This window comes from Carcharodon carcharias, chromosome 15, assembly GCF_017639515.1.
Source record: "Carcharodon carcharias isolate sCarCar2 chromosome 15, sCarCar2.pri, whole genome shotgun sequence".
Classification (NCBI taxonomy): domain Eukaryota; kingdom Metazoa; phylum Chordata; class Chondrichthyes; order Lamniformes; family Lamnidae; genus Carcharodon; species Carcharodon carcharias.
The window spans coordinates 135701955-135722563 of NC_054481.1; the positions used below are offsets into that span (position 1 = coordinate 135701955).

The window sequence follows — 20609 nt, forward strand, 5'->3', positions numbered from 1 at the left end:
TAATAGCAGGACAAGGGTAAGTATTCTGAAAAGAACAACATGAATAAGCGACAGATGGCCTTGTTGGGGGAGGGGATGGTGGTGGGGGAAAAAAGATCGAAAATAGGATAAAAGGTGGGCATAAAACAATGAATAAAAATGAAAATAAATAAAAATAAAAAGTGGATAAAAATTTAGAAATAAAAATGAATATTTAAAAAGGGGCGAAGATAGAGGAGAGTGTTTGTGGTCTGAAGTTGTTGAACTGAAAGTTGTCTGGAAGGCTCTACAGTGCCTGATTGGAAGAAGAGGTGCTGTTCCTCCAGCTTGCGTTGAGCTTCACTGGAACAATGCAGCAGGCCGAGGACAGATGTAGGCATGAGAGCAGGGTGGAGTGTTGAAATGGCAAGCGACAGGGAGGTCTGGGTCATGCTTGCGGACAGACCAAAGGTGTTCTGCAAAGTGGTCACCAGTCTGCGTTTGGTCTCTCCAATGTAGAGGAAACCGCATTGGGAGCAGCGAGAGCAGTAGACCAAACTGTAGGAGGTACAAGTGAAGTGCTGCTTCACCTGAAAGGAGTGTTTGGGCCCTTGGGTGGTGAGGAGGTAAGGGGGCAGCACTTCTGCGATTGCATGGGAAGTGCCATGGGAGGGAAATGAGGTGCAGGGGGTGATGGAGGTGTGGACCAGGGTGTCCTGGAGAGAATGGTCCCTATGGAATTCCGACAGGGTGGGCGAAGGGAAGATGAGTTTGGTGACATCATGCTGAAGTTGGTGGAAATGGCGGAGGATGATCCTTTGAATGCGGAGGCTGGTGGGGTGAAAAGTGAGGTCAAGGGGGACCCTATCATGGTTTTGGGAGGGAAAGGAAGGTGTGAGGGCAGAGGCACGGGAGATGGGTCAGACACGGTTGAGGGCCCTGTCAACCACTGTGGGTGGGAAACTTCGGTTAAGGAAGAAGGAAAACATATCAGAAATGCCATTTTGGAAAGTGGCATCATCAGAACAGATGTGACGGAGGCGAAGGAACTGAGAGAATGGGATGGAATCCTTACTGGAAGCGGGGTGTGAAGAGCTGTAGTCGAGGTAGCTGTGGGAGTCGGGATTGTAATGAATATTGGTGGACAATCTATCACCAGAAATTGAGACGGAGGTCAAGGAAGGGAAGTGTTGGAGATGAACGATGTGAAGATGATGGAGGGGTGGAAATTGGGAGCAAAATTGATAAATTTTTCTAGGCCCAGATGAGAGCATGAAGCGGCATCGAAACAGTCATCAATGTACCGAAAAAGGAGTTGTGGTAGGATGCCTGAGTAGGACTGGAACAAGGAATGTTCCACATGCCCCATAAAGAGACAGGCATAACTGGGGCCCATGCGGGTACCCATAGCCACACCTTTTATTTGGAGGAAGTGAGGCGGTCTAAGTTGAAGGAGAAATTGTTCAGTGAAAGAACAAGTTCAGCCACATGGAGGAGAGTGGTGGTGGATGGGGATTGTTCTAGCCTCTGTTCGAAGAAGAAGCAGAGAGCCCTCAGCCCATCCTGGTGGGGGATGGAGGTGTAGAGGGATTGGATGTCTGTGGTGAAGAGGAGGCAGCTGGGGCCAGGGAACTGGAAATTGTTGATATGACGTAGGGCATCAGAGGAATCTCAGATGTAGGTGGGAAGAGACTGGACATGGGGGGAGAGAACGGAGTCAAGGTAGGAAGAAATTAGCTCCGTGGGGCAGGAACAGACTGACATGATCGGTCTACCAGGACAGACCTGTTTGGGTAGGAGGTAGAAACAGGCAGTCCGAGGTTGGGAGATTATGAGGTTGGAAGCAGTGGAGGGAAGATCTCTAGAGGAGATGAGGTCAGTGATAGCCCTGGAAACAGTGGCTTGACGGGGTCATGGTTGTGATGTTTGGTTACATCGTGCCTCCAATTCTCACTTTCACATCAGACTCCAACTCCAGGAGCTTTGTTTTTTTTCTCAGCTGATTCTTCTTTGCTACTCATATTGGCCTTTTCATCACCTATGCTTGTGACAAAAAAAAACATTTATTTTCTGTGGCTCAAAAAGCAAAAGCAGACAGTAATTAAGAATGAATGCAGCCTACTCTGCTAGCACCTTGGCAGAGTAAGGATTATTCCCATTGTACAGCTACTTCCTGGAGAACCAGTTGATAGCAAAAGTGCTGCTACCACATGTAGCATACTTACACATTTACTCAGTATTACTGCAGCCCATTGTAATGCTTTTGACAGGTAGCCCTGATAGTTTATAGCTTCTTCTCACGAGCTTCAACTTGCTAATTCTTTTTCTCTACTTTGGCATTGTGCTATATTGTGGGGCAAATTCAGAACGAATAATATATAGAATATCAATGTAGGCTCGTGTCTTGGGTTGATATGTTTCTTCCACAAGTATTCCTACCCATTCCATTTCTAATAAGATTGTGGTAAGTGGCTGGTTAGTTTCATGCCAGAGTAGTTGGTATCATGGCAGGTCCTAATTCTTTATTTGACATACATTTTGGGAAGGCGATGGCGTAGTGGTATTGTTGCTGGACTAGTAATCCAGAGACTAGTAATGCTCTGGGGACCCGGGTTCGAATCCCACCACAGCAGATAGTGGAATTTGAATTCAGTAATCCTGGAATTAACAAATTAATGATTACTATGAAATCATTATCGATTGTTGTAAAAACCCATCTAGTTCACTAATGTCCTTTAGTTCTACATATGACTCCAGACGCACAGCAATGTGATTGACTCTGAAATGCCTTCTGAACTAGGGCAATTAGGGGTGGGTAATAAACGCTGGCTGGGTCAGCAACACCTACATCCATCAACAAATTTTTAAAAAACATGATAAGAGAGAATTTGCCACAGCACGCGAGGAGTGGAGAACCCCGAGGCAGGCAGTCAGCAGCACCTAGAAGACTGGAGTGCGACTGTTAACAAGAGTATTGGGAGTTTGGTGAGTTGAGGGAGTTAGATGAAGAGGGAAAGTAGATGCTCCTTTGCTTTTTCTAATGCTTTCACCATGTAGGAAGCAGTTCTTCTACTGCAGGGGAAGAAGCTAGCTGCTTGGTGAGTAAGTGATTGAGGTCTATTCTATTCCAAAGGTTGCTTTTGCTAATTAAATAGTGTACAAACTGGTGGTAAGGTATACAAAATTTATCAAAACTGAATATAAATAATGAAATAAAATAAATTAATGGTTAATTACAATGCTTTAAGGATGGCAGGACAGGTGATGTGTCACAGCTGAAGTATGTGGAGGCTTCTGGATGCCATTGTGATCCAGGACAAATCTTCTACATCAGCTGTAGGTGTTTATGGCTCGAGGAGCTTCGGCTCAGAGTCATTGAGCTGGAGGCCAAGCTGCAGATGCTGCGATACATCAGGAAGGGGGAACGTTACCTGGGCACTTTGTACCAGGAGGTGGGCACACCCCTTAGGATAGGATCTTCTGATTTGGTCAGTGGTCAGGGACAGGAGGGTGTGACTGCAAGTGAGGCAGGTAAGGGGACCCAAAGTGCAGGAGTGTCAGCCCTTGCAATTGTCCAACAGGCTTGAGGTTCTTTCAGCTTTTTTGGATGAGAGTGGGGGCTGCAGGGTGGATGAGCTAACTGGTTATGGCACCGTAGCACAGAAAGCCATTCAAGTGGGGGGAGCAAAAGGAACATCATGGTAGTAACAAACAGTATAGTGAGGGGGATTGACACTGTTCTCTGCAGCAAAGACCAGTAGTCCAGAAGGCTGTGTTGCCTGCCCAATGCCAGGGCTCGGGACACCTGCTCAGGGCTGGAGAGGCACTTGGAATGGAAGCGAGAGGATCCTTTGTTGTGGTCCATGTAGGTACCAACAACATAGGCAGGACAAGGAGAAAGGTTCTGCATAGTCAGTGTGAGGAGCTAGACACCAAATTAAGAAGCAGAACCTCAAAGTTGATAATCTCTGGATAATTACCTGAGCCATGTGAAAATTGGCATAAAGCAAATATATATTAGAGAAATGAATGCGTGGCTCAAAGACTGGTGTGGTACAAGTGGGTTCTAGCTCATGGGGCACTGGCACCAATACTGGGGAAAGTGGGGCTTTACCATTAGGATGTTCTACACCTGAAACTGTGCTGGGACCAGTGTTCCAGTGAGTCGCATAACTAGGGAAGTAGAGAGGACTTGAAACTAAATAACGAGAGTAAGGGATCAAATTTGGGAAGATGTGGTAGATCAAAGAGTAGAACAAGGCAAGAGAGAAAGGTACTGATATGGGAAATGATAAGCAGACCATGACAGGAAGGGATAGAGAGTATAATTCCAGGAGTAAATCAGCAGGTAAGGCTGGAGGTTACAAAAATAATTTTAAAAGGACAAAACCAAAGGCTCTGAATGTATGTAGCATTTGAAATAAAACAGATGAACTGATAGCTCAAGTAGAAATGAATAAGTATCTGGTAGTCATTAACAGAGAGATGGCTGCAGGAGGACATAGATTGGGACCTGAATATTGAAGGGTACATGACATTTAGGAAGGACAGGAAGCTAGGAAAAGGTGGAGGGGTTGCTCTGTTAATTAATGATGGTATTAGTACACTGAAGAGCATGACCCAAGTTCTTTTTTTTTCTTTATTCTTTCATGGATTGTGGGTGTCACTGGCAAGGCCAGCATTTGTTGCCATCTCTAATTGCCCTTGAACTGAGTGGCTTGATAGGCCATTTCAGAGGGCAGTTGAGAGACAACCACATTGCTGAGGGTCTGGAGTCACATGTAGGCCAGACCAGGTAAGGATGGTAGATTCCTTTCCCCAAAGGGTGTTTCGTGAACCAAATGGCTTTTTACAACAATTGATAGTTTCATGGTCCAAATTTATTAATTGAATTTAAATTCCACCAGCTGCCATCATGGGATTTGAACTCATGGTCCCAGGGAATCAGCCTGAGCTGAGTAGAGTGGGTCCAAGACTAATATTTTAAACTTGAATAAGGGCAAATATGAGGGCATGAAAGCAGAGCTGGGTAAAGTGAACTGGCAAATTAGGTTAAGGGATAGATCAATAGCAATGCAATGGCGGACATATAAAGGGATACTTCAGAATACACCATAAATACATTCCAACAAAAAAGAAAAATTCCAACAGGAGAGGACCCACCATCCATGATTAACTAAAAAAGTTAAAGATAGTATCAAACTTAAAAAGCATATAAATACACAAGGATGGGTGCAGGTCAGAAGATTGGACAGAAAATAAAAACAGTAAAGAATGACTGAAAGATTAATAAGGAGGGAAAAATTATAGTACGAACTAAAGCTAGCTAAAAACATAAAAACAGTAAGAGTTCTATATATATTAAAAACAGAGTTAACAAAGTGAGCATTGGTCCTGTAGAAAGTGAGCCTAGAGAATTAAAATTGGAAAATAGGAGATGGCAGATGAATTGAACTGTTTTGCATCTGTCTTCACCATGGAGGATACAAATAACATCCCAGAAGTAGCTGCAAATCAGGAAATGGAAGGGAATGAGGAACTCTGGGAAAATGGCAATCACCAAGGAAGTGGTACTAAGCAAATTGTTGGAGTTGTGGGCTGACAAGTCCCCAGGTCTTGACAGACTTCATCCTAAGACCTTGAAAGAGATAGTTGTTACATTGGTTTTAATTTTCCAAATTTCCCTAGATTTGGGGAAGGTTCCATTAGATTGGGAGGGAGACAGAAAGCAGGAAATTACAGGACAGTTAGCTCAACATCTGTTTTAGGGAAAATGTTAGAAACTATTATTAAAGACGTTATAGCAGGGCACTTCAAAAAATTCAAGGTAATTGGAGAGAGTCACCATAATTTTGAGAGGGAGAAATCATGTTTAACCAATTTATTGGAGTTCTTTGAAATAGTAATATGTGCTGTGGGTAAAGGGGAACTGGTGGAAGTGCTGTACTTTGATTTCCACAAGGCATTTGATAAGGTGCCACATCAAAGGTTATTGCGGAAAAATTGGCTAGCTAACGGGAAACAGTAGGCATAAGTGGGTCATTTACTTGTTGGCAAGATATAACATGTGATGTACCACAGGTATCAGTGCTGGTGCCTTAGCTTCTTACAATTTATAAAAAATGACTTGGACGGATGAAGGGACAGGAGGTATGGTTGCTAAATTTGCTGATGACACAAATAGGTAGGAAGGTACGTTTTCTTAATAGTATAGAAAATAGGTAGGAAAGAAGGGGACTTGAGGCTACAAAAGGGCATAGGTTAAGTTAGTGGGCAAAGATCTGACAAATGGAGTATAATGTGGGAAATGTGAAGTCCATTTTGGCAGGAAGAATAAAAAAGCATATTCTATAAATGGTGAGAGATTGCAGAGCTCTGAGATGCAGAAGGATCTGGGTGTCCTTGTGCATGAACCTCAAAAGGTTAATATGCAGGTACATCAAGTAATTAGGGAAAGTAGTAGAACGTTATCGTTTATTGTGAGGGGAATTGAATACAAAAGTAGGGAGGTTATGCTTGTTATACAGGGCATTGGTGAGACCACATCTGGAGTACTGTGTACAGTATTGGTCTCTTTATTTAAGGAAGATGTAAGTAAATGCATTGGAAGCAGTTTAGAGAAGATTTACTGGACTGATACCTGGAATGGGCAGGTTGTCTAATGAGGAAAGGTTGGACAGGTTAGGCTTGTATCCACTGGAGTTTAGAAGAGTAAGAGGCAACTTGATTGAAACATAAGATCCTGAGGGGTCTTGACAGGGTCGATATGGAAAGGACGTTTCCTCTTTTGGGAGAATCTAGAATTGGGGTCACTGTTTTAAAAAAAAATAAGGGTTCGCCCATTTAGGACAGAGATAAGGAGAAATTTTTTCTGAGGGTCTTGAGTCTTTGGAACACTTCCTCAAAAGGCAGTGGAAGCAGAATCTTTGAATATTTTTAAGGCAGAGGTGGATAGATTCTTGATTAGCAAGGGGTAGAAAGGTTATCGGGGGTAGGTGTGAATGTGGAATTGAGATTACAATCATACTGGCCATGATCTTATTGCATGGCAGAGCAGGCTCGAGGGGCCAAATGGCCAACTCCTTCTACAAACGTACGCTTATATATACAGCAGCAGTGCCATGACAGTATCTACTTGTACCTACTCAGAACATGGCACTGCTAGAACCTAGCAAACTAAGATGTGTTATTGCATACGGAAATTACATATCATTCAAGGGTGAAGAAAACGCTACTCAATAAATAGTAATCTATGATTTCCTGATCAAACTCAATTATATTAACTATCGGCAGCATACCTAGAATTCTGTAAGTTAGAAGACGTTGATATATTTCTGGATTTTGACTTAAGCGTACTCAAGCTGCTGTGACTTTCAAATAATCTTGTCTGAAATTGTGTTGCTATTGGATGAGTCAATTTTTTTCTCCAGTTGAATAATGGGAAGACCAAAGCCATTGTATTCTGGGCCTGCTTTAAACCCTGCTTCAGTAGTTTGAATTTCATCTCTGTTCTCAACCTTTTGTTCAGGCTCAGTTTGATCATGCAAATCCTTGGCATCCTGTCCAAAGCAGAGCTGTGCTTCAAACACACTATCCATTATCAAGACCCCATATTTCTGCCTGCACAATTTTACCTGCCTTAACCTCTTTGCCCCAAGACTCTTATTCATGCCTTTGAGATCTTGGTTCCACTTTCCTAATGTCTGCTTTGCTGGTCACTCAAGTGCCAACCTACGTAAGTAAAAAGTTGCCCAAAAACTCATCTGTCCATCACCCACCCTCCCCTCTTTCCCCCCATCCTCACTAACTTGCTCTAGTTTCCCATCCCTCAATGTACCTATTTCAGTTCTATATCCCTCCTGTAATGTGTCGTCTTGACTCCAGAATCTCAGCCCCACCAAAGGTGGCCAAGCCCATAGGCCTGAAATTCCTGCCCTGAGCTTGAGCTCCTCTGCCTCCACATTTCTCCTTCACCTTTAAAAACTTTAAGACCCATTTTTTTGACCATGCTGTTAATCATTCCTTCCTGATTCTCTCCAGAACTCCTTGTCCATTTCCTTAATCTATGGATTTTTTTAAAAATGTAAAGCTACTACACAAGTGCAATTTTTTTTATGGAAGCTAATGGAGGTGGGTCCTCATTCGTTCATATGTTCACACACAATCAATTCAATAGTCTGGTATCATGACTCAAACCAGAAGGGTAGCCAGAGTACTGGCAGGCACATGGAACAGTGTCCCAGCCTGAATTGCTACCTTCAAAAAGAGAAGAGAATGGAGTGAAGAAATAAATGTTTACAGACTTCCATAATAGAGATATATTTATAAAATAATAAAGCCTTTGAGTATGAGAGAGGTGTTGGCTTATTGGTACTGTCACTTGACCAGTAATCGAGAGACACAGGTTAATGGTCTGGGGATCTGGGTCAGTGGGAATCAGGGGTGGGAGGAGGGCTAGCTCCGCTGGTTGGAGTCATACCCAGCACAAAGGAAGATGGTTGTGGTTGTTGGAGGTCAATCATCTCAGCTGCAGGACATCACTGCAGGTGTTCCTCAGGATGGTGTCCTAGGCCCAACCATCTTTTAAAAAAAAGTATATACTTAGGAAATATGTGATTTTGTTTTTCCCCTCACCACTTACATTTTATTAAATTACTTTGTAATCTCCAGATAAGCAACTGGCTGTTTGGTAAAACTTTGTGATCAATTTCAAACCAGGTATTGATGTTGAGCAGGTCTCCGTCGTCATAAACTTTGACCTTCCAGTGGATAAAGATGGTAACCCAGATTGCGAGACATACCTTCATAGAATTGGACGAACAGGTCGTTTTGGCAAACGTGGCTTGGCTATTAACATGGTAGACAGCAAATACAGCATGAATATCCTCAACCGAATCCAGGACCATTTCAGTAAGTCATTTAGGTTCTGTTATTAAGATTTCTGACACCTTGTAGCAAAGAGGAAGATAAATCACATTTTACAGAACCTGAGATGCATTAGTGGTGAATTATCCAGTTAAACTGAACAAATTCCGATTTCTCCATGTAGACTAGCTTTGGATTGTTCTATTTATTCAATTCAAATTCCATGGTCATACTCTAAACTGTGTCCTGCAATATTAGACTGTTGGACCTTTCAGATATGCATTATGTTATAAAATGATTGCTATTCCTCCCCACTTCTGTAAGTTTTCTGATCTACCAAAATGTCTTAAAAATAACATTTTTCCACAGAGTCCAGTTTGTTTGTATGCAAATTTCAGCTGCTTAAAGCTTTGTAATCCACACCTATTATTATGAGGTGTAACATATGTGAATGTTACTTGTCTGCCACATCACATTTCTCTACATCATGTTTAAACAGGAAAATTACTTGCAGCCAGTAGCTCATTCAAATTTCTTCCAGAAATCCTTTTGTAGAAATCAATGAAGAAACTCTTGATCTAGAGAAAATCAAGAGTTAAAAGTTTACCTTTTCCAACTGGATTAACACGGGTGTTAAAATAGCAGTAACCATGAAATCCAGACTGTACATATGCAGGTTATTACTTATATAAAAGAAAATCCTAGATTGGACATCCTAGGCTCAACCATCTTCAGCTGCTTCACCAATAACCTTCCCTCTATCATAATGTCAGAAATGAGGATGTTTGCTGATGAGTGCACAATGTTCAGCGTCATTCACGATTCTTCTGATACTGAAGCAGTCCATGTATAAATGCAGCAAGACCTGGACAATATCCAGGCTTGGGCTGACAAGTGGCAAGTAACATTCACGCCACACAAGTGCCAGGCAATGACCATTCCCAACAAGAGAGAATCTAACTATCACCCCTAATCTTTATTTTAAAAAAGGCCTAAGGGTATGCTGGATGATGGGATGAAGAGATGTTAAGCTGAGTAGGGATGTCAAATGCTCAGAAAGGAAAGCTACTGAGCAGCATTCTGAAGCCAGCTGAAGAGGGTAGGTGTTTGCTCTGATTAACCAATGAGGAGGAATGGAGACATTTGCAAAAAATAAGCTGCCAGGGAAAGGCAAATTGAGCTCTGAACAAGTAATCTAAATTAAATCCCAGGCTTACAACGCAGGAACAAGCCACTAGAACTTCCCTCCCACCAAGGCCCTAGATTATCATTAAAGCAGCCATTGTCCAACTTACTTAACATCACGTCACCTCTTCTGAGTTCATATTCATAAAAAGCAACAAAATAGAATTCTGCAGGTAATGTACAAGTTAAAAGCAAGCAAGGATGGCATTACCATCATTGAATTCTCCCACTATCAACATCCTGGGAGTTACCACTGACCAGAAATTGAACAGGACTAGCCATATAAATACTGTGGCTACAAGAGCAGGTAAGAGGCCAGGAATCCTGTGTCAAGTAACTCACCCCCTAACTCCCCAAAGCCTGTCCACTATCTACAAGGAACAAATCAGGAGTGTGATGGAATACTCTCCACTTGCCTGGATGAGTACAGCTCCAACAACACTCAAGAAGTGTTATGACGTGGCAGATGATGTGTGCTAGGTGGGTCAAATCCACAAGGGATTTGTGGATCCCTCACAACGGTTTTACAATTTGTATTTAATTCAAGATGCGTGCTCTAAATTCAGAAGTAATAAGACTGCCAAGACTTTAAGATTTTTTTAAAAACTAAATTAAAATATTTGTTAACAAAAGAGAAGATTTCAAGCACATATACAGAACTACAAATTACTCCTATAATAACTCTCAAAATCCCTAACTAACCTGACTCTCAGCTACACCCCCTTTAAGGCAATGGTCCAAAAATAGATTCTAGATTTTAAAACAGATCCAGCAAGTTAACACAATACCCTAGACAGTGGAATTCAAAATGACTTTCTCCAGCTTCGGTTTCTGTAGACAGCAGGCTTATGCACAAAAATTGGAAGCTTCATTAAGGCTAATCCACACATGGGAGCACCAGCACCTGCAAGCTCTCCCCAAGCTACTTACCATCCTGACTTGGAAATATATCGCCGTTCCTTCACTGTCACTGGGTCAAAATCCTGGAACTCCCTCCCTAACAGCACTGTGGGTGTACCTACACCACATGGGCTGCAACAGTTCAAGCAGGCAGCTGACCACCACCTTCTCAAGAGCAATTAGGGATGGACAATAAATGCTGGCCTAGCCAGTGATGCCCGCATCCCATCAACAAATAAAAAAAATTCCAACTTGCAGCGAGAAGAATAATTAAACTGGATTAATTTGAGATTTGATTTACCTATTAGAACTTATGGCTCTGAAGAGATAAAGCTCCACCTTCGAACCAGAATAATAATTATCCATTAAAACAGCCATCATCAAACTCAGTTAACACCACATCACATCTCCTGAGTTTCATGTTCATTAAAAGCAACAAAAGAGAACTCTGCAGGTAATAAGCAAGCAAAGAACCTTGACTGGCGGGTTTCAATCAGTGTTCACTTGATCCACACAAGGCTGGTGAAGTTAAGGCTAAGACACAGCAGCCGCCTTTGCTGGCGAGAGTTTATTGATTTAGTTCACAAGTCAACACCACTCCAATCCACCAGTGTCCCAGCTATCTCCATTTATAGGTGTACCACCAGCTGTTTAACAATGTAATTAATAAGATATTGACAGTCAGTATTGAGCATGTAGGAAGAGGAATGAGCAAAATATAAAAAGGCTCCAAACCTTGCTTGAGCTAGTATCTTGAATTGTTATTCCATCTGAAAATTTACAGTAACTAATACTTAATAGATGCAAAATCCATGCAAAATGAATTCTAAATAAAATATGGAGTATGTATGAAGCTCTGACATTCCAAGGCCTTGGTGGGAGGGAAGTTTTTGAGCAGCTTGTTCCTGTGTTGTAAGCCTGGGATTTAATTTGGATTACTTGTTCAGAGCTCAATTTGCCTTTTCCGGGCAGCTTATTTTTGCAAATCTCCGTTCCTCCTCATTGGTTAATCAGAGTAAACGCCTACCCTCTTCAGCTGGCTTCAGAATGCTGCTCAGTAGCTTTCCTTTCTGAGCATTTGACAGTCCTAACAGCTACTCTCCATCCCTACTTAGCTTAACATCTCTTCATCCCATCATCCTGCATACATTTAGGCCTTTATTTTTTAAAAATGATGAGTTAAATGAACACATTAGTAAAGAATCACATGTGGCAGCTACACAGATATTGGGGTTATGGGAAAGAAGACAGAAGGATTTATAGGAACAATAAGAACTGCTGAGACAGAACAATACAGATAGCACAGTAACAAAGCAAAAGACAGCAACAGGAAGAGATAAAAATTAAAATATAACATTTTTAAAATACTCTCAGGCATCTGTGGAGAGTTAATGGTTCAGGTTAATGACCTTTCATCAGAACTGGAAGCTTAGAGGTTAACAATTTTTAAGCAACTATAGAGGCAAGAAATGGGGGCAGGAAAGAACAATGGCAAAGGTCTGTGATAGGGTGGAAAGCAGGAGAGATTAAGTGACAAAAAGGGTGATGGTGCATGGTAAAGTGGAGTTCGAATGGGACAGGTCAAATACAAAAGATAGGTCTAGAGAAGGAGTGTTCAAGTGTGAAAGTTGCAGTGAGCCTGTTGTAGGAAGAAAGATCATTCTTTGTTTATAAACAACAGGAAATCAATGATATGATGCACAGTATTGCTCAGTATGAATGCCATAATGTTCTTGCCATTATAAAATGGTATATCTTCTGTTTCATTGTGAACATGGTCACTATACATTAATTTTAAAAATCATCCAAACTGATCAATGAGAGTTTTAGAAATCAATAGCTTACAGAAGATATAACATACCATCTTTTTGGAAATGTATGCTTGAAAGGTGAGTAAGGAAGTGTTATGATTTGTAGGTTCTGTAGGAAATATTACAAAATTGCCAGTCAGTGGTGACATTCTATCAGCATGCTCTCTCAAACTGTTGGAGCATTAATCATTCTGGAGAATGCTGTATAGCAGACTGGCTGCAGGCCTCAGAAACCCCTGCTGTGGCTCTTCGATTCACGGCAGCCCATGTTTGCTGCTGTATTTCTGTTACTGCTATTAATACTTATTCTTTATAAGAGATACGACAACTCCTTGTTTGAAAAAAGAACACCAGGTGCTTAATACTGCCTGTACATGCTCAGTTACTGGCTGATCAAAAATCGAGCCGGTTCATCCTTTTGTGCTGTGAAAATTCTATGCTTATGTCTGTTGTTCAGCAGGGGGAAATATAACATTGGTCTGATACTGTGTAAAGCATACAGGCGAAGTGTTATTGAATCAGGAGGGTAAAGGCACTTATCGAAAAAAAATGTTGTTTGTGCACCCAGGAGGGCAGTATGAAGTGGAGACCTCTGATCTCCAGGCTCTCTTGTTTGTATGACTGCTCCTCAAAAAAATACATTGAAAGGTAATAGAACCCAACAGCTTTCAGGACACACAATAATGTGCATCATGACATGACCTATCCAGAGGTTGGCAGCTGAAGATGGCAGAGCCCACACACCCACTGTCATTCTGCCATAAATACCATTAAGGGATATAATTGGCACTCGGCTTTACAAAATGTGAAACATCTGGGTAGGCAGATATAAACAGTATACAATTACTAAATGTGTTTATTGATATGTGAGTATAATTTGTTTAAAAAAAAAATTCCTTGATACGCTGGTGAATGGATGACTCACATACCAGATCCATTTATACTGAGAAGATTCCATCTTCAATCTTTGACCTGTGATTTAATGTTATCATTTCAACATTGACAGAAGATGCTTGGCAAGAATTTGCTTTCAAGTGGAATATTTTTCTTTCAGACAAAAGGATTGAAAAGCTTGATACAGATGACCTTGATGAGATTGAGAGGATCACTAACTGAAGTACAACAGGCTGAACTAGTTTAAACCCTTCTCAACCCTGTGACAACATGCACTGCCCAGCTGCAATTGGACTTTTGGACTTGGAATCCAATTGGGTTATTCTGCAGCCAATTTTGAGAATAGACTGCCAGAATCAAATTATATTCAATTTACCTCATTTAAAACTTTGCAGTTGGACTGTAAAATTTTGTATTTTTCCTTCAAGGAGTGAATAAAAAAATGCCAGGAAAATGTTTACACTTGAAACATTCAACATGCTTTCTAAAGTTTGTCTTAGTTAACCTAAAAAACAAAAAATAAAAACACAATTTGAATTGCCAAACAGTAGAGGAAGGTGGGAGTTGTAAAAATGTTAAGTAAGAATGGCCCTTTCAGTTTAGGTACACTGCATTTTTAATAGGTTACAAACAGATGTCAATCTGCTCTGAAGTGAAATGGTTACTGAAATTAATCAAAACAATTGGTCTGAAACAGAAATGTTATTACCCTTGATTATTTGGTGCTTGGATTACAAAATGTATTGGACTTGAATTGGCACCTCAACGATGGTAGTTTTGGTTTTAATTAATAGTTTATTTAATTAGGTTCAGTGTTGCTGAAAAAATCAATTTTTTTTGTCGAAGTTTTTGTCTTGCATTCATTAGGACATTTCACAAGAATACAAATCCAAGGAAAATGTCCTGATGAAAAGCTTTAACAAAAAAGTATTCTTTTCAGCAATATTGAAATTCTGTACTACCAAATAACTAATTAGGTCTATTTCAGACAGACGATTTATTGATGGCTCGTTTTCTCCTGGATCAGTAAAGTTCTTTTTTAAATCTGGTTGCCCAGGTTGTCCACACTTCTGAATAAAAGATATCTTCTGCACCATAGTTAGACTCAGCCTGATATACAGACTGATGTAAACAACAGGAAAATAAACATCCCTCTCTCTGCCACATTCACCTTTCCAAAACTTCTAACAACTCACTTTATTGTAGCAAATCAAGGAGTCACTAACAGTTATCTCAGTTTCTTAAATAAATAAAAATATCAATTGCTTACTACAGTAGTTCCTTTAATTAACATCAAAATGGTGACAGAGCAGAAATTTCTTGAAGTTTTTTAATGAATTGAGAATCTGGTTTGATTTTCACCTAATATTTCCATGGGGTTAGGGAAAGAGTAACATTGCTGGGCTGAAATAATTTATGTTGAACAGTGAGAAATTTGGAAATAAATCTGAATAAAACTTCTCTCTGAATAAGTAGTATTATATCAGCATGTAAAATGCTTCGCCCAGTTTCTTAAGAGCTAACAGGTGATTTCTGGATAACTGCACTGAATGAACATATTCTGTATAATGGGCTGTGACTATCAACTTGTATAAGTTATGTATCTGCACAAATGATATGAATCATTGTCAGCCCTTAGATTTGGATCAACTTTATGCTGAAAATGCTTGTGTGCGCTCCAATGAGTGAGTATTCACAAAATTTTATAGTTAAATATAGCTGTGCCCTTACATTAAACATGAGCTTTTTACATTCTGTGCTTAGGTATCAATTGACTTGTGAAACTATCTTTGTCATACACTATGCTACAAGGAAGGTGGCTAGAAAAATCAATGAGATTTATAGACGTATGACACAATAACCTAGTCAGACTTCTGCAGTGAACATTAACTCACCATTGTATTATTCCCCATTCATACAAGGTCCACATCTAGTGAATGGTTAGCATTCCTATCAAATACATTTACACAAAGACCAACTACTTTAAAACCATTTCACAAAAAGTAAAAAAAAATGTATTGTTCCTTAAACATGAATTGAGAAATGTACATTTTTTAATTTCAATTTGAAAGCTAGCAACCAGAGTTTGGGTCATTTCTTGTGCTTGTGAATGGAGTCCCTTCCTTGAATCTTGATGTGCTTTGTGTGTTGCATATGTTCAGTTACTTTGAGGTGGCTGCCATTGCAATATACCAGCTTTATTGGCTTTTTTTTAATTAGTGTTAAGAAATAACATGGCGATTCTATTTAAAAAGGGAATTCCTGGTGTGGCAAAAGATTATTTGCAATTTATGGCCAACTGTTGAAAATGTTACTGTTTATATTTCTCAAGTAATGTCATCAATTGGTGACTGTTACAGCTTTGCATAGAGTGAAAACTGGTTAACAATCACTCCTCACATTTGAAACTCTTAAAAATTTGTTGGGGTAAAGAACTAAAAACAGTCTGAGAAAATGAAATACTTATTCTTATGCAACATATTGGCTGTAAAATTCTGTTCAAATACAGGAACAAATTAACCTTTTACCAAGTAAAAAATGAAACTAATTTGAGATTGTACCTAAAATTTTAGGAGAATTTGACAAATGCCCTCTCTTCAAATATTTGTATAAAAGCTTTACCTTGAAATGACTGTGCAGCTTAAATTACTGTGTATTAAATTTTGTACAATAGGGTGTATGCATTTGTACGCAGTGCATTTTTATTTGGTTGTGAACTGGATTGTAATTGGAAATATTTAAACTGCAGAAGTGAATGAGTGCTTTGAGTGTCATGGATAATTTGAGAATGAAATGCCTATAATTTTACAAATTATAAAATATCTGTCAGCAGCCCTTACAATGGAGAAAACTAATGTTGCTGCAGATTGGTTTCCATATTATTCTTGCGTACTAATTGGAATAAAGAGTAAGTACGTCAACTGGTTTGTAATTTTTTTTTTAACTGTCATGAATTTATGGATTATTATCTGTCCAGAAAGTTGCCTTGAGTTTACCTTATCTCATTACTACTTCCCCGTGGGGAACATTAAGTGCTTTAATGGTATATTTTTATATTGTTTTGTATCTTACTTTAAAAATCAGCAATAATTGTTGGATTTGATTTGCAGTCCTATGCCTCAGTTTTGTTCACCTTTACCTACCTATTCAACAAGTCTCTAATAGTATGATTATATATGCATTCTCTTAATCTGTATCTTATTGAAAATCACATTTAATGAATTTCATGTCTGCAAAACTTATTTCCTGTTGTCACATTTTTGTGCCAACTTCCACCCATTATAAGCTCCTGTGTTCACATTTATAATAGAAATATCCCATGTAAACTGGCTATAGTCACTGTAATTAGAGGCTGTCCCACCAGATAATGGCCCAAATCTGTGAAGTGAAAGTTGCTATAGGACCTGGAGGACCATAGGCTGATCTCTCATTAGAGAGAGATGACTGATGCTGAGTTTAATCTGAGGGTCACCAGACCTCAGGTGAGTATGGGAAGGCTCATGGATGAACCTCAGCCAGTACAGGAATTGAACCTGTGCTGTTGGCATCACTCACCAGCCGCCCAGCCAACTGAGCTAACGGACCCCCAAATCTGTATAGGAATGGCAGTCACTGCCAGGCTGTTACCCTGCTCCAACTTTTCTGCGCCTCACCAGAGCTCCGCATTTCTGGCCAGGAATTCCGAACCTGGTTTCTCCAGTAAGGCGGAGCATACCTGAAATGGAACCTCTTCTTTGTAGCACTGGATCATCGGGGGAAGAAAAGTTTCACCTTTTACAGTACTAGCTGCCGTATTCTGGTAAGTGAAGTGTTTCAATAGCCCAAAACTACTCTGAAAAGCAATGGAGAAGAAAGAACAGGAGTAAGGGTGGGTAAGGCAGTCTGGTGGGTAAGGTAAGGGGGTAGGGTGGCAGCTGGGTAGAGTGGTAGGTGGGTCATGGAGAAGTTGGGTTGTATCGGGGTTGGGTGATGTGGGCTAGTTGGTTCGGGCTAGTCAGGTCAGGTTATGGGGGGGTCAGGGATGTAGTCAGGTTAGATCAGGGGCTAGTCAAATTGGGTCGGGGCAGATGGGGAAATCAGTGATAGGTGGTGGGTGCTAGTCAGGTTGTGTCAGGGGAGATTGAGGTCAGGTTGGGGGTTATGGGGAGCCACGTGGCTAGCAGGTTGGATTGCTGGCTAGTTCAGGGGGTCAGTTGTATAGTTACCCAGGATTTAGACTAGGTTTTTTTCTGTCTAATATTTCCTGGGTGACTATCCAGTTAAGTAACTCGGAATTGTCCAAAGTCTCTGACTCTAACTCAGAATTGGAGACTTGTTTGGAAGGTCCCGGGGAAGGGGAATTGCCCGTCAGAAGTTCAAACTTGCTGTATATTTTCCACGGAGTCCTTGTGTTGGATCCTCTGCACAGCCCCCAGCGCATTACGGGTTATGTCCAGTCTCCGACTATTCGAAGGCTGGAAGATCTGGGCCAACGTTGTATTACCTTTTCCTCACCATTTGCTCAATGTTTTCTGAAAAAATTCAGTTCCCATTTGAAACAGAATCTCAGAATTTTTACAGTACAGCAGGAAGCCATTCAGCCAATCGTGTCTGTACCAGCTGTTCACATGATATGCCACTTAGTCCAATTCCCCCAACCTCTTCCTGTAAGCCTGCACATTCTTTCTTTTGAAATAACAGTCTAATTCTTTTTGAATGCCTCAATCAAACCTGCCTCTACCACACTCAAGAAGTGCATTCCAGACCATAACCACTCGCTGCACAAAAAAAATCTTATTGTATCACTTTTGTTTCTTTTCTATATTATTCTAAAGCTGTGCACTCTCGTTCTTGATCCTTTCACAAATGGGAACAGTTTCTCCCTACTTACTCTGTCCCAACCCCTCGTAATTTTGAATACCTCGATTGAATTTCCTTCCAGTCGTCTTTTCTCCAAGGGAAATCTTGTCAAATCTATCATCATAACTGTCGGCGTGACATTAGTGTTATCAATTTCTCTGCTCGTCTCACCCACTCTAACCTGACTCTCTCTCAACTTGTTGCACTCCGTTCTCTCAGGTCCAACCCTGACATTGTCATCAAACCTGACAAGGGTGGTGCTGTTGTCGTCTGGCGCACTGACCTCTACATTGCAGAGGCTGAGTGTCAACTCGCAGGCAGTTCCTCCTACCTCTCCCTGGACCATGACCCCACCACCGAACATCAAGCCATTGTTTCCAGGACTGTTACAGATCTCATCTCATCTCTAGAGATCTTCCTTCCACAGCTTCCAACCTGATAGTCTCCCAACCTCGGACGGCCCGCTTCTACCTCCTACCCAAAATCCACAAACAGGTCTGTCCCGTCAGACCGATCGTGTCAGCCTGTTCCTGCCCCACGGAACTCATTTCTTGCTATCTTGACTCCGTTCTCTCCCCCCATGTCCAGTCCCTTCCCACCTACATCCGTGATTCCTCTGACGCCTTACATCATATCAACAATTTCCAATTCCCTGGCCCCAACCACCTCCTCTTCACCATGGACGTCCAATCCCTCTACACCTCCAACCCCCAACGGGATGGTCTGATAGCTCTTCACTTCTTCCTCGAACAGAGGCCCGAACAATCCCCATCCACCACTACTCTCCTCCGTCTGGCTGAACTTGTTCTCACACTGAACAATTTCTCCTTAAACTCCTCTCACTTCCTCCAAATAAAAGGTGTGGCTATGGGTACCCGCATGGGCCCCAGCTATGCCTGTCTCTTTATGGGGTATGTGGAACATTCCTTGTTCCAGTCCTACTCCGGCCCCCTCCCACAACTCTTTCTCTGGTACATCGCTGATTACTTCGGTGCTGCTTCATGCGCTCGTCTAGACCTGGAAAAATTTATTAATTTTGCTTCCAATTTCCACCCCTCCATCATTTTCACGTGGTCCATCTCTGACACTTACCTTCCCTTCCTTGACCTCTCTGTCTTAATCTCTGGTGATAGACTGTCCACCAATATCCATTACAAGCCTACCGACTCCCACAGCTATCTCGACTACAGCTCCTCACACCCCGCTTCCTGTAAGGACTCCATCCCATTCTCTCAGTTCCTTCGCCTCCGTCGCATCTGTTCTGATGATGCCACTTTCAAAAACAGTTCCTCTGACATGTCCTCCTCCTTCCTTAACCGAGGTTTTCCACCCACGATGGTTGACAGGGCCCTCAACCGTGTCGGCCCATCTGCGCATCAGCCCTCACACCTTCTCCCTCCCAGAAACATGATAGGGTCCCCCTTGTCCTCACTTATCACACCACTAGCCTCCGCATTCAAAGGATCATCCTCCGCCATTTCCGCCAACTCCAGCATGATGCCACCACCAAACACATCTTCCCTTCACCCCCCTGGCACCATTCTGCAGGGATCGTTCCCTCCGGGACACCCTGGTCCACTCCTCTATCACCCCCTACATCTCAACCCTCTCCCACGGCACCTTCCCATGCAACCACAGAAGGTGTAACACCTGCCCCTTTACTTCCCCCCTCCTCACCATCCAAGGGCCCAAACACTCCTTTCAAGTGAAGCAGCATTTCACTTGCGTTTCCCTCAATTTAGTCTACTGCATTTGTTGCTCCCAATGCGGTCTCCTCTACATTGGAGAGACCAAACGCAGACTGGGTGACCACTTTGCAGAACACCTTCAGTCTGTCCACAAGCATTACCCAGACCTCCGTCGCTTGCCATTTTAACACATCACCCTGCTCTCATGCCCACATGTCTGTCCTTGGATTGCTGCATTGTTCCAGTGAAGCTCAACGCAAACTGGAGGAACAGCACCTCATCTTCCGACTAGGCACTTTACAGCCTTCCGGACTGAATATTGAGTTCATCAATTTTAGATCATGAGCTCGGTCCTCCATCGCCACCCCCTTTCCGATTTTCCCCCTCCTTTTTGTTTTTTCCAATAATTTATATAGATTTTTCTTTTCCCACCTACTTCCGTTATTTTGAGTGTATTTCCATTCATTGT

General features: G+C 41.6%; 1 protein-coding gene across 1 annotated transcript in view; it reads left to right on the forward strand.

Annotated features, from left to right (window-relative positions):
• Window positions 1-16534, forward strand: part of LOC121288016 (ATP-dependent RNA helicase DDX19A-like) — a 79177-nt gene extending 62643 nt beyond the window's left edge. Inside the window, exons 11-12 of the mRNA XM_041206230.1 lie at window positions 8677-8868; window positions 13774-16534. Of these exons, the coding sequence (XP_041062164.1) occupies window positions 8677-8868; window positions 13774-13835 (254 nt within the window). The 3' untranslated portion in view covers window positions 13836-16534. The remainder of the gene's footprint in view (window positions 1-8676; window positions 8869-13773) is intronic.
• Window positions 16535-20609: the final 4075 nt, after the last annotated feature.